The 12987-nt window shown below is 39.3% G+C and overlaps 1 protein-coding gene across 3 annotated transcripts; it reads right to left on the reverse strand.

Annotated features, from left to right (window-relative positions):
- Positions 1–1496: 1496 nt before the first annotated feature.
- stat2 (signal transducer and activator of transcription 2) lies at positions 1497–10824 on the reverse strand. Of its 3 annotated transcripts, XM_018673474.2 has the most exons (24): positions 10663–10824; positions 10248–10379; positions 9955–10099; positions 9534–9629; positions 8854–8946; positions 8682–8760; positions 8446–8525; positions 8207–8358; positions 7797–7955; positions 7615–7704; positions 7032–7091; positions 6881–6901; positions 6668–6761; positions 6451–6498; positions 6245–6328; positions 6015–6113; positions 5750–5885; positions 4928–4980; positions 4572–4657; positions 4315–4451; positions 3986–4174; positions 3728–3782; positions 3432–3523; positions 1497–2338 (listed from the first exon to the last, which is right to left on the reverse strand). In XM_018673474.2, the coding sequence occupies exons 2-24, from the start codon at positions 10376–10378 to the stop codon at positions 2124–2126; spliced, it is 2394 nt and encodes a 797-aa protein (XP_018528990.1). In that variant the 5' UTR covers position 10379; positions 10663–10824; the 3' UTR covers positions 1497–2123. The 3 variants fall into 3 exon arrangements, with proteins under 3 accessions (XP_018528990.1, XP_018528991.1, XP_018528992.1); XM_018673475.2 differs by lacking the exon at positions 10248–10379 and having other exon boundaries at positions 10663–10803; XM_018673476.2 differs by lacking the exon at positions 3432–3523 and having other exon boundaries at positions 2189–2338.
- Between the last annotated feature and the right edge of the window lie 2163 nt (positions 10825–12987).

Consider the following 12987-nt stretch of genomic DNA (forward strand, 5'->3'; position numbering starts at 1 on the left):
GCTTCAGGGGTTATGGCCTTTGGTTTGACATGTGGGTGGAGTGTGTGTTCATAGGCCTGTCTGATTTGTGTCAAGGTATTTATTTATAGAGGATACTTAGAGAAGCAAAGAATACTAATACACACATGCTACTGCTTCATCTTAAAAGGAGATTTAAAGTCTAGAGCCACACACACACACACACACACACACACACACACACACACGACTCTTTGACATCATAACTCTTATTACACCATAGAAGACAAAGCTGCTGTTTGAATGAAAAATTGAAAAACAGCACAGCTCTCAAGCCCTCTACATAAGCCACTGTTGTCAAAGGCACTGAACCTCATGGCAGCACTGTCTCAGGTGATGTGTGCCACTAAAATTTTAATGTCTAGCCTCTGCCCTTTAACTTCAGTCAGTCTAACCTTGGTGACCTTTCTATGTGCAACCAACAAGATGACCTTTCTAACGACATAACCTTAAAGGAATGGCTCTGCCCCAAAAAAACACAACGCAGTACAAGACCATCTTAAAATCAACCAGACAGGTATTCTGTCATGAACTTCAATGCAAGTGGAAATAGAAAATCTGACTTTTAAGCATCACTTCCAAGCTACGGCAACAAATTTAATGCAAACTTTATTGTGACAAGTGTTGGAGAAGAGCTGCAACATCTTGTCCATGAAGTAATGGACTGACTGAATTTACTAGCAACTATTTTTATCATCAGAAAATCGATTTGCTAATTTGTAAGCCAAAATGTAAATTATTTGCTGGTCCCAGCTTCTTAAATGTGATATCTGATGTTTTGGGTTGAACTGTTGTCAGAGAAGACATTTGTGACTGTCAATTAAGAATGTCTTAAAGGATAATCGGCACAATAATCGATAGTTAAAGTATTAATTAGCTGCAGCCCTACATAGCACCATCCCTTGAGCCACACTGCTAGCAAACAACAAACAAAAGTGTTTAAGACATGTTAAATTAGTGATATGTTTAAAGAAATAAATTAACGCTTCTCTAATTTGAATTGTGAGCAAGAAGAGTGAAAAAACATAAAAACACTCAAACACATTTTGTAAGACAATTCAACACCAATTAAGCGGCTAATGACCACAGCGGCTAACTAGTTTAGCTAACGTGTCGGCTAAAACTGCCTTTAACGTTACACAACCCTCTCTCAAAGCAGAAAACCCCTTTGGAGTCTCATGACCTGGTGTAAAATAAGTAAAGTATTCACTGACCTTTGAGCGCTTGGGAAAATAGTATCTTGGTAATTAGCTTGCTAGCTGTCCGACTTTCTTCTCCAGGCTTCATGGGTGTTGGATGCTAATGTACTTATCAGCGCCGCCTGGTGGTGGGTCGTTTTAATTTAGTAATTTTATTCAGCTGATAGTTAACATTTTGATAAACCTGCTTCATGTTTAACTACTGAGGCCACAGACTCATAACAGCTTCCCACTGTTATTCATTTACACCATTCAGTTAATAAATAAACAGAACACACAGCAGGTCATTTCCCTTTTATTGATAATACTACTTTATTATGGTTTGAATGAGCAGGTCAATATAGAAGCATATAACTAAAAAAGGAGGCAGTACCATGTTTTAGTAGTTTGTCACATGATGAAGGCAGCAACATTAAAATCATAAAGGGACTCACAACAAACAAACAAAAAATAAGTTATGTGCAGTCTACGCAATGTACTCTGCTATACTTCTAATAAAAAAGGGTTTAAATAACAGGGCCCCAGGGGAGTGGCTAGGACTCCATCTCATTCAATTATCTCTCTTTTTTGTCTTCAAATAGCTTCACAGAATCATTTTTAACAATGATTAACATTATAAAACATGATTAATGATGAAAATGACATACAATGGTTAGGATTAAATAATTTAAAGAAACATACCAACCCTAATTGCTGATCCGAAAAAGCTATTCTATTTTATTAATATTGACTAACAGGATTATCAGAGGGGCTGTCAGGTACTTCATAAGAACAATATTCAAAGCAAACTATTATGGTATCAGCAGGAGTTTTGTGACATTGATTGTTGCGACGTAAATAGCAGAGAGTAAAGCTGACGATGAGTGATAGAGTGGTTTGGTTAATATCCATATACACAACAGATGCTCATTGGTACATGCTTCCACAGGTTTGTGGGGGCAGGAAACCGAATTCTTGAAGACTGAAATCAGGCTGCCCCGGGTCATCTTCAAACATGTCAGAGTCCATAAAGATGTTGGGATTGTTGAGATACATCAGTAATTCCTGTGGAGGCTCATCAGGGCCAGACAGCAGGGGATCAGGGTGATAGGTTTCCAGAGGTGAAGGATTCTCGCTTTGTTCTGAGAGCAGAGAGAGGGACAAGAGAAAGATACTGACTCTGCTGTCATGGCTGTGTTGTTTATTTCTGGTACTGTTTCACTGGGGAAATGAGAGTGACAAAAATATGTTGGACTCAGCAGCCAAAAGAAAGAAAGCAAGTACAGACTATTTCTGTAAGAGTGTATAGGGCAAACTCATGTATCGTATGCAGGGTTAGTACACTTGGTTTAATGTTTAATTTTGTTTTTTGCAGTTTTTAAAAACTCATTCAATAACTTGTTAAAAAGTACTTACTGTACTATGATCAGCATTCATACCTTTTTTTTAATAGTTCGTCATTTTGGGAAACACAAATACACTTATGTGCTCTCATATCTGTCCTGTCTGTAAGCTACAGTTGGTTAGCTTAGCTTAGCACAAAGACTGGAAACACGGAAGAAACAGCTAGCCTGTAACAAAACCCATCAACCAGTAACTCTGACATTCATAGAACAACTATTTTTTGGCTCTGAGAAGTTGTCAGAATACCAGGGGAGACTGCAGGAAGTTACTAGCGCCAGTAGGTGGATTTTGTTTGTTTCACAAAAACATTCACCAAAATGTCAAACCTTTGCTTTAACCAAAGTTGTGCAAGGATCAGCATGCAGTCAAGCTCAATATTTACTAGACTGAAAAAGAAACATGCCTTCCAAAAACACTGACAATGTAAAATGAATCTTTGAATCAATCATTTCACATTATCTAATTAATTCCAGTGCATACACCAAGCAAAATGTTTCAGCCATCAGAAGGTAGAATCAAAAAGTTGTAAAATTAAAGGTGTTTAAGAAGTTTTACTGAATCAAAGCACCTCCACACATCTTAGATTTTCTGTTCAGTAGACAACAGCACATGTGCATGTGTTAGAAGCAGCCAACAGCCTCATTAGATATAAGCTGGAAATTGAATAGCTTTCACCTGACTCCTACAGTCTAGACAGCATTTTCCCCATTGATTTTACACACCACACGGCCAAAAATGGAGACAGTAACACAAAGCTCTGTGATGAAGGGAGAGTGATTTCTTTGACTGGGCTTTTAGCTGGATGGGACAGCAAGGAGAGCCATGACTCACCAGCTGCCTCTCCACACAGGCCATTCACTGGCTCCAGGCCTTCACCCTGTGCCATGTCAGAGGACACGAGTGACCTAGCCTCCAGTGTGTTCCTACATGACCAATGACAAACAGTCATTACAACCAGTTGCTCATGACATAACAAAGGCCACGGGTACACTACTTCTTATGATGACGTGAGTGCATTTTTAGTTTGTTGTTTCTGTGTAAATAGCACATTGAAAAGACATGCTTTTGTTTTGATTAAAAAAATGTACTGTAAATCATCCTGGAGAAACTGAATGATATATACTTACTCTTTTGAAACAAACACCAACTTGGTTTTGATGTACTTGATGTAGGGACTGTCATCTGAAATAGAATGGGTTTAGATGTCATTTACTGTGTCATATTCATCCCCAACACTATGACTGCAGAGCATTTAATCCCATAACTACTGCAAGACAAAACACCATTTAATTTAGAAAGCAAATGATATGAATGTTGTGCTTTTTGGCAGACTTCCAAAAATGTGTCAAGCAAGAAGTATCTCCAAAAACATTTGATGCCCTTACCTCCAGTCTTCTCAGAGTAGTATTTCCTGAAAGCCTCATCTTTAGGGGTGTTGGGATACAGATAAAGAAGAGGATTTTCTGGGATATTTTCAGCTTCTAAGATCTGGAAGTTCCTGATGATTTCATGGAAGGGGATCTGGGTAAGGTCAACTTTGGTGAAGGGCTGGACTGTCTTCACATCTGGCTGACCTAAAATCAGAGGATCGTAAGCAAAAAGAAAAAAAAAGTGAGTTTGACTAATCTGAAAAGAGGCTTGTTTGTATTTCTGCAGACCATATAACATGTTCAAAATACTTCTTTGGAATAATTCTGAAATAAAAATATCTCACCAAAATCATCAATATCCACCCAGGAGAAAGTGATTCCACCGATGACACTTTCACTGAAGCGCAACAAGAACGTGCCCCTCTGTTTTTTCTTCAGTAGAGACTTCTCTTTGCCTTTGCTCACAAAACCCATGATGAGGCTACGGTACAGATAAAAATCCTTGTTCAAACAAGAAGCTTCTCCCATTTCCCAGGGAATAAATGCATGAGCTAAAGAGCTCTGTATTAGACCCAGATTTAACTGTGGGCAGCAAACATACCCATCCCTCCATAGGTCTTCAAGGAATGTTTTCACCATCACCAGGATGCCATCAAACCACACCCAGAAAGTGTCAGGAGAATTCTCCTATAACAAAAGGGATAGAGAAGGTAACTGATACACAGCCACAGGGTGTATTCATAAACAATAGACAAACACGGCTAAACATCCTCAGCCTTGCTAGTGGTTCTGTGAGGCTCTGTGTGTAATGCTAATCACACAGAAAATCTAATTGTAAGATGGATAAGTTGAGGTGCACAGTTTGTTTTTAAACCTTATCAGTCACATAAAAATGTTAGTGATTAATATCAAAGAGTCAACTAACGTTTTTTTTTTTTGAGGATTCAGTATTCTTACCTTGCTAAATTTTGACCAAGCGACTTTGCAGGTGTCATAGTCCTTCTGCTTTCCTGGTGGGTAAAAAAAACAAACAAATGATGCATTTCACCCACTGATAAAATCTACAATAAAACATGCTTACAGCCCATAAAGGATTTGACACTATATTGTGAAATGCTTGGCATAATCTGACAAGTCAATGTGAACTGCATGAGTTCTACTGGGTGTCTATAGAATTCCAATACAATTCCATTATCACATACACTTTTCCACTAGAGACAAGCAGCAGTAATAAATATAAATCAAACAGCTGTCATGAACTGTGAGCGGTTACATGCAATCAAACATTTTAGCTTGAAACTTATGTGCCTTCCTTCATGTCTAAAGTTTGCTCTGAATGATCCAAGTAAAACTGGATACAGAAATTTTACATTTCTGTGCATTCTTTGATAATAAATGAGGGCCAATTTACCACCTTACACACATAATGTATCGTGAGTTCTCTTCTTGCAAGAAACTGGATAAGAAAAACAGTAACCTCTCAGCAAGTTATGCAGGAATTATTATTAATTATACATTAATTATGAATTATACATGCATTATAGTTCAAAGATTTGTTACCATGTGCCTAAATATTAGAGTTGCTGCTGAGGCAATCTCAAGATGTATTTTAGCAAGCTGTGGCAAAATCAGACCAAGGTGTTTCCTATTGTCATGTATGACTTACAGACAAATGACTTCAACCCAAAATTGAAGTCATTGAGGCCAACTGATAGATAAAACAACAACAAAAATAAGCAAAGACAAGCAACTAAAGCAGAGGACAGAAGCAGAAGTTACCAAAGAGTCTGTGTGCAATCATTTGCAGCTGGTCAGCATTCAGACCACGTTTAGTGGCAGAGAGAAACTGCCAGCTCAACATCTCTCCAAACTGGGGCCAAGTGGCTGCGGGACAGTTGGCAAAGAACATGACGTCCTGGGAAAACAAATGCACCATTAACAAAATATATAGAAAATTAATTTCTGATCCCTTCTCACAGTGTTTAAGCCCAGCTAGACTGCAAATTACTACTCAGTGTATCTGTAAGCGATGGTGATCTCTCACCTTGGTGTCCAGACTGAGCATATTGAACCAGAGGATAGAAGCCCAGGCACTCTGCTGCTGGCTGGAGTTTGAGATAATGACCACTGGGAGGGAGGAGGCCTAGGTTGGGTACCAGGAAATAACAATAAACCAGTCATATAATGTTTAATATTTCTGCTGAACACATGTGGGTTAATGATTTTTTTGTGTAAAATAATCCATATAACAAGAAGAGGGAAAAAAAACTCTACCTGCAACTGAACCGACAGGCCTTTCAGCTCAAATACAGTGTCAAAGTAGATGATGTGCAGCTCCTCTGTAACAGTGAGAGGAATCTGCAACAAAACACACGCGCGCACACAGCTCGTTGTTAGGTTGTTCACATCTTCTTGAATTATGAATTACTGAGTTAAACTGAAGCAAAATGGCATCTTCAGGGTTATTAAAGTCAACTCACATCACTGCCTCCTTTGTTGCCACCCCCAGACTTCTGCTCCTTCAGAGTCTACAGACAAATAATATATAATAATACACAGTCAGTTTAGCTGCTGGACACTGCTTTATGTTTGTACTTCAGCACTGACTTCGACAGTTAAGTGTGTGACAGGATTTATCCTCCTGAATAACTTAGATGATAAAGATTTTTTTTCTCTTTTCAAACCATTATCACTCACCAGATGTCTGAAGTCAGCCACCATGCCTCCACTCTGGCTCTCCGCCATGTTCAAAGCCTTGGTTTTGGTCCCCAGGACGTTAAAACGTCGATATCTATGGCAACAGCAGGTTTAGTGACAACAAATTAACATCAAATATGAAAGTTAGATACAGTTGGTTTGGACGTATGCTGCTTGACAATGGGGCTGAAGTTATGATAAAAAAATACTCACCCTTTGATCTGAGGAGCCTCCCTAATTCAAAGTAGGAGAAAAAAAGAGGAGTTACCACAGGGGCAGCAGCAAAACATCACACTCCATTGTTTGCAGTGTAGTTATTGTTTGTGTGAACAGAAAGCAACTAAACCTTAAGGTGGAATCTCACCTCTCCATGGATACATTCACTTTCATGGAGTGGTTCAGCTCAGGAAACTTCACAAGAAGTCTGAAAATATTGAGTCAGGGTTAAGATTTTAGAACTTTGGAAATGTTGAGGTAGTAAACTGTAGAATGTAAAAAGAAAGTGCAACAGGAAAACTTTCAAAGTTACAGTATGGAACAAAATAAAAACATTTGACAGCTCAAAGTCACATTTTTGGAAAAGGATAACAGAAGGCTTTGCAGGAAAACATGAACCTTTTCCTTCTTATAAATGTTTATGTGGCTGAATTACACTACACTATAACCCCAAGTAAATAAGAGTTTAGGTAGGTTTTTGCTCCACTACAACACTCTATATTAGTTTGTGTAGCTACAGTAAAAGGTACACTGCACACTTTTAAATGTCTTGTCCAACATGCACTGTCATACAAATAACTGCATATTTAATAATGAAAAGTGATTCTGATTACTACATCACAAGAATGCAGTGGTTAAAAAATCCTTTCCAAAAGCCTCTATGGTACATAAAGGTTACATAAAAAATGTGTGCTAAAAACAAAGAAAGACTGGCTGAGTGGCATACTGACCTGGTTTTGACAGAGAACTGGACATTTGTGCGGAGAACTAGAGGGCCTTTCCCCTGAGGCATGGATGGCTGAGTCTCAACCACAAAGGAACTTAAAGAAACAAAACAAAAACAATGTCAGTAAATCTCACAAGGAATAATAAAACAGCAAGACGTTGTGGCAATCTGCCACTAAAGAGAGACCTCTTGAGTAAGTCATTCAGTAGAGCATCTGTTCTCCTCTGCAGTGTGGGTCTCTGGGACTTCACAGGGTCGTTGTCATAGGACACTTTTCCTACCAGCTCCTCCAGCTTACTGAGGAACTCCCGCACCTGGAACAGACACACTGCCACACAGGTGAACCTGCAAAACAGGAGGAAAATAGAGATGATTGTTAAACGCCAACAAATGAAAGCCACAACGGATGGGAGAAATCTTAAATGTCAGCTACAGGACAGTTTCACAAATTCAGTCCTGATTCATCAGATTAAAATAATGAATGAATAATATTTTTCTCCAGCCTAGAAATTCATTGACAGAGGTTTTATTGATAAAGCTATTGCAGCGAATGCCCAAGATAAAAACTGATGTAGACCAGATAGAGATGAACGCACCACTTCTCCAGCTGATCAAGGCAAACGTCATCTGGAGCACCGATGCAGGACTTCTGCTGCCTCCTCTGCCACTCCACCAGCTCCTTCTTCACCAATATGTCAATTAGGTCTTCAGTCCTGTCCAGGAGTTTATTTAGGTCTGACAGCGTGCTCTAACAAGGTAAATGCATGAGAAAAGAATTAGGTAAAGAACTGGACTGAAAAGATGAAGATATTTAATAGCACTAATAACTTCATACCTTTCTACAATCGTTCAGTCTGTTGACAAGTGACTGAAGAACTCTGATTTGAGTTTTCCTCACAGCCTCATCTACCACAGCTGTATAACAGTTTCCACAGTGGGGTCACAGTTTTCATGTAAGACAGACCAAATCAAACGGGAAAGTGAAGCTATGATTCAGACAACTTGAATACTAATCCTCAGAGAACATTATCAGAGCATGCAAATATAAACAGAACTTTTTAATCCGCTTACCTTCCATCTTGTGGGTTTGGTATTTGAAATCAAACTCATCTTGCTGCTCCTCCAGACATATCATTGTATGTTCCATGCACTGCACCCCCCAGAAAAACAGAGAAAAATAATGAATGGATTGTAACAACTTCCATCAAAACACAACATAATAACAAAACAATATAATCTGCACCTGGACTTCATTCCTGAGGCCCGCCATTTTACGCTCAAGGTCCTGCTGGCTGCTTGTCTCCATGGCTTCCTGCTCTACATGCAAAGACTGGACCTGAGAAAAAGCAAAAGAGTAGGAGGAGCAGGTACAGACATGAAGAGTTTCAGATGTGATACTGGGTAATAAGAGTGAGTTTGACTGAAAGTGGCAGTTAAAACAATATCACTGACTGGTGGAAAATCTCGTTTTTTAGCCCACACACTGAGGCCCTTAGTTTGTATTCAGTGCCTCTCAAAATATAACTGTGAATCCTGTTTTTCAAAGCAGCTGAAAACAGACAAAAACATTTTTATCTATAATTGAAATTCACATTGAACACCTCACACACACATATATATATATACAACTTAGTTTAAAATATGTAAACATATGAATGAAGTTACAGCACTATAGACATACAGCACATCTACTATTGGTGGCTGACCACTGAGTCATAAGGGCAAAAACAGCTCACACCACCCATCTATTGAATGGCCAGTTGATAAAATATTTGCACGTAAGAGAATCAGCTGTCAAGGTGTTCCACGGTGTACAAGGTGTTGTGCCATTTGCTATTGCAACATGTGCAGTAATTGTTTGAATTACTGGGTGTGTACCATCTGTAATATGAGACAATATTTTAATCACGTGTTGCTTCTAACCTGTTCGGCCAGATCAGCAGTCTGCAGAATTTCCTTCTCTTTCTCCAAAAACCAGAGGATTGTGCTTGCCAATGCACATGGGTCTTCCAGGTACCTCTGTCAGGGAGAAGTCACATGAATATCAATATATGACTTAAGGTTAGTTACTTAAAATCATTACCACAACCAAGAGCTATGACGCTGGCAAAGTGATCTTTAAATAAACTGAATACCTAACTTTGTTTGTTTAACAAGCTGACCGCTCTTACAGAAAGGTACAGGAAACTTTAATATTGAAGTAGTTATTTAACCAATGTAAAAGGAGGGTGACCAGAACCCTTAAAAATGTCCTTGTGTTTACATTGAATATTTCCCAAATACAAAACAAAGACTGTGACTTGATGGTGATTTTTGTTTTGCAAACAATCACATTCAGACAAACCTGAAAGTTCTGTTTATAGCGTCTTATGTTGTGCTGCATTAAGAATGATTCCTCCTGGACAAAGCGGCTGTGTTGGATGTCCAGATTCTCCAGCAGGACCTGTAACAGCACCACAGCCAAGTCATGGTCCCGAGCTGCTCGCTGCCTGAGGAACAAAAAAACAAAACAAACAAGATGCAAGCAGACTTATTTACAAACAGGATCATTTGCTGTGATCCCTGAGTGATTGGCGATTGGTGACAAAAGACGTGGTTTGAATGATATAAGGGGCAAAAGAGACACTGCTGTTTTACCACTCCTGCTTCTCTATCCATGCAGACAGGTAGTGCCGAACATCCATAGGTAAAGCATCCCTGTCATAGAGCTCGTGTAGCTGCTGTGTGTACACAACAGGTAGCTGCCTCAGTCTGTCCCACTGGGCCATCCTAAAATTGATCAGGGACACACCAACATGCACACAAACCGCAAACCATGTTGTGTCCGTACTATAATCAACAGTTAAAGGAACAAAGTGCAAACTCTTACACAAGAGACTTTACCTGTGACAGCTATTACTAGTTATATGATAGGTAATGGCTGCAGACTCACCTGTAATGTTTTTAACATTTTAACATTTTAAAATGGTACTGAAAGTTGAGACCTACTGTACTTTATTCATTTAATACCGCAGACAGAGCTCGACTCATCAGTGTGAATACATTTACTCACCTTACTTTATGCTGTCAGTTCACTTGGAGATGTCTTAGTAGCTAAGTATCAAATTAAAACAGGCGCATAGCTACCTCTTGCTTCTTGTGTTATTGGCTAATTGTAGCTGCTGCTAGATGTTGGTAAAACAAAACAACAGAAAAGGAACAGGCGTGTGAATGTTATTTCCGGAGTATGGTTTTTACTTAGCTCCCGGTATCATTGGATATCCCTTTATCCCTCCCAAGTCGTTCTTCGGAAGCTTTACTAGGCGCCATGTTGGCTCTGCCACACGGGCTTTAAGCGGCCAAAGAGCCGCGATGTCCGCAGTCTTTTACTCAGTTTCCCCGAAGGCTCGGAGCTAACAGCTGATTGGTCGATCCGGACACAGAGGGGCACGCGCTGTTGGTACATTTTCACGTCAGTCTGCAGCTGGAGGGGCGTGGAGAACAAAATCGAAACTTACGGAGCTTGCTGGCTTAAAATTTCCAAGAAATGACGTTGTGAAAGTGGTGAAGCTAACATGTGACGCATCGATTTGAATACTTCCACACCATTAAACCACATGACAGACCGTGCCTCTCTGAAAGTGGCGGAAAAAATAGGTGTGCTTTCTCACGTACACGGCCTTAGTAGAATTTTGAGGTATTTCTACTGTACCTGAGCATTTCCACTCTCTGCTGCTGCTCCGCTATATTTATGTGGCAACTTTTGATAACACTAAAGGAGCGTCTTGCAGCCAGCCTCCAGAGGATCAGAAAACTAAGCTCATCTGGTGTCATGACAGGTGTTCAGAGGTAAATACAAGATGTGTGCCCAAATGACCGCTACACCCAGGGCTACAAACATCAGCCCAGTTACAATGCAAAATGATAATGTGATATTTGCCATCTTTTTTCACCACTGAGCCTTTGTCAGAGAACAAGGACCCTTCGCTTTGCTACTGGCAGATCAGTCTTCTGACATCAGATGAGGATTGCTCAGGGGAGTAAACTGGGGGGCATTTGAATGAAGGATGTGGGGAACTGGTTTGTGTGTGTGTGTGTTAGTGGAGGAGTGAAGATGGCTAAAAAAAGTTAAGGTATTCTTCTAAGTGTGGTTTCACTCACCTACTCTGCTATGTAAATGTCACTGCTGTACTGAAAAAGACACTGGGGCATTTTTAGAGATGTCATTTGTGTATGCAAGATTTACTTCTTTGATCCTAACTTTATATGTAGCTATAAAACACAATTAATCTGTTGACCAAGGGAAATTTAAATGCACCCAGCACTAGGTTGGTGTTTCTAATAAAGGGCTCAGTGAGCATAAGACCTCAGAGAGAAATTACATACGGTCATAGCTTTTGGTCTGTAACACTGACTGACTGTAAGACACTTTGATCTTTTTTCTCCCAGTATTGTATGTCCATACAGGTGAAACATATAGATGCTTTAAGTATATGTTTTTAATGGACATCACATTGGATTACTTGGTATGTGTTTTTTTTTTAGTTGTCTTTAATTTCTGCACTCACTATCAACATTGTTTGTTTATTAGGTAACAGTCTGTGGAGTCATCTGGTCATCAGGGTCAAAAGGTCACAAATTCAAATTGTCACAGCAGACGCCACTGTGGAGGTGTAGAAATACCTTGCCACACCCAATACTAGATGGCTTTGAGAACCACTGAATTATTGGGAAAGACATAAATTTATTTATCCAGACTGTACAGGCTGCCAATGGGATGTTTGTGCACCACAACCTCATCTGTACCCTGTGAACAACTGTAATCAAGGGAGGGGAGTTCATTTCAGAGAAACAAAATTGCCTTGGCTTCAACAGAGTTGGGAAGTGGCTATTTCTTAATAAAATTTGAATATAAAAATACAAATTCTGAAATAATTTTCCATTGTACATGTTCTGTGCCCACACTGCACATTGACTACTCTATTTTCATGCTTCAGTTAAAACACAGATTTTGACTCTAACTTAACTGATATTAAAACAGAAGAAGAATGTTTATCATTTGACTGTAATTACTATAACCTTATGGTCAGAATGAAAAATACAATCATGATTTCCCGTATACTGATATTTAATATGTGATATTCAGTACAAATGTATTTGACTTTTCTACATTCTGACCAGTAGATGTCGCACTGTTGACATGAACCACTTTGCTGCAACAGTTCACATCATCTCAGCTTTCATTCTCTCATCCTTTCATTCATTATCCATGTGGCTTATCCATTAAGGGTCGCCATTCACACTCACATTCACACCAATTAACCTGCATGTATTTGGACAAGTCAGAGAACCTTTTGTGCTAATCAGAGAATAATCATATATTATAATAATCAACAAT

Source organism: Lates calcarifer, linkage group LG12, assembly GCF_001640805.2.
Source record: "Lates calcarifer isolate ASB-BC8 linkage group LG12, TLL_Latcal_v3, whole genome shotgun sequence".
Taxonomy (NCBI): domain Eukaryota; kingdom Metazoa; phylum Chordata; class Actinopteri; family Centropomidae; genus Lates; species Lates calcarifer.